Here is a 1,687-nt window from a genome sequence, read left to right on the forward strand (position 1 = left end):
CATAAGCAGTACTTGCATATGGAACACGCTATTTTCATGTATGAAAATTATCTTAGGTCTGATAATTGAGGTACTGATTATTTCTGTGGTAGTTTTGTTTGGATGTTCATTGTAGTTCACACAGAAATTTATTTGTCCCATTTTAGATTTAGAAGGCAAATGAACAGTTGATATAGAAAATCTTGTTTAAGGTCAACTGATTTCACATAATTTAGTAAAATGAGATACTTCATGTAGTCTGGTTACTGGCAAGAGTTTTTTGTTTGGTTGGTTTTTTTGTTTTGTTTTGTTTTGTTTTGTTTTCTGGAAAGAGTTTTTAAAGATATTTGAACTAGAATTTTCTTTAGTCAATATCTGCTTTAGACTCTGAGTACTTATTTCCTCAGCTCCCCAAACCTTCCCCTGTAGGGCTGTGATGGATTGGTAAACCCTATAATGCACAAGCATCTTTCATACCTGAACAACAGTGAGGAAGAAGAAAATCTGCACACATTCAGCACAGAAAAAATTCTCTCCCCTCCCTCTGAATATTTTTGAAATGAAAGTGGTTATGGAATGCACAAGTAGAAAGGACTGTGTGTTCTGGCTCAGGGAGCCTGGGCTCCTCCCCTCTTAGCTGTTGACTTTCTAATTAGCAAATGTTGCCTTCATAGGCAGGTGCCCACATAGGCCCAGGGTTTGCAGGTTATCAGAATGATACTTTGGATATGGTGTTGTGCTCTTGTTTACAACCCATCTTCTCTCACCACATCATGAGAGAGGAACTGGCAGGTGGGGATGCAATCCAGAAGCTGTGCAGAACACACAGCACTGGCATCATGCTAGGTATCATAAGTGACCTAGATATAGTCTCAGCATCCAGAGGCTGTGTGCAGCTCCTAAGCATACACAGCCCCACCGACATAAGGGACTGAGCACCTGATCTGCAGATCTTGGCATATACGGGTGGGGACACTAGCAACAATACTCCAAAGCCCAGAGATACCAAGGGACAATTGTGCTTCATGAAGATGCCACCCTGTGACATTTAGAAGCAGCAGCCCCACCTCCAAGGTGATTCCCCTCAAGCCAGCAAGCTCAGCCTGATGATCAAGATGAACTTTGCATCTCAGGCCCACTTTTCCCCTTCCCAGCTGTTCCTGTACAGAAATAGCCCTGAAGAACCTGCACAGTGGCCCTGGAGATGGGCAGGATGGAGAGAAGGGCTGGGGCAGGAAAAGAACAGCCTGTCCACGAGCAGGGCAACCCAGTGCCCGGGCACACAACTCACCACAGAATGCTCAGCTTCAGTCAGCTGATGTGGAAAAGACGCAACCCACAGAAAAGCCTTTAAAAATGCTCTGCCAGCCACCAGAACTGCTTAGATGAAACCAACACGTCTGCTGCATACAGTTTCCTTTTTATTACTGATACTTTGGACGCAAAATTCTGAATAATATACTTATTTTAGTTCTCTGTGATTCAAATCACATAATCTTCCATTTCTAAATGAGCGAATCTTCTCAATCTGTCACTAGAAGTAGCATGCTCATGGTTACCTTTCACACCACCAAACGGCCCGCAGGTCATATTGCAGGCTGTTCTCTGAAGATGATGCTCGTACATCAGTTTCATCTGGTACTGGTTCCCATGTTCTACGTTACCCAGTGTTCCTAAGAAGAAAAAACAAAAGGATTACTTGGTGTGT

At 43.2% G+C, this 1,687-nt stretch overlaps 1 protein-coding gene across 1 annotated transcript in view; it reads right to left on the reverse strand.

The window, feature by feature from the left end:
- Nucleotides 1-1,687, reverse strand: part of Bbs9 (Bardet-Biedl syndrome 9) — a gene marked incomplete at its 3' end in the record, with an annotated part of 110,936 nt that overhangs the window by 88,208 nt on the left and 21,041 nt on the right. The window contains exon 5 of the mRNA XM_004629646.3: nt 1,539-1,652. Within this exon, the coding sequence (XP_004629703.1) occupies nt 1,539-1,652 (114 nt within the window). The remainder of the gene's footprint in view (nt 1-1,538; nt 1,653-1,687) is intronic.

This window comes from Octodon degus, unplaced genomic scaffold (genome assembly GCF_000260255.1).
Source record: "Octodon degus isolate 3935 unplaced genomic scaffold, OctDeg1.0 scaffold00031, whole genome shotgun sequence".
Classification (NCBI taxonomy): Eukaryota; Metazoa; Chordata; class Mammalia; order Rodentia; family Octodontidae; genus Octodon; species Octodon degus.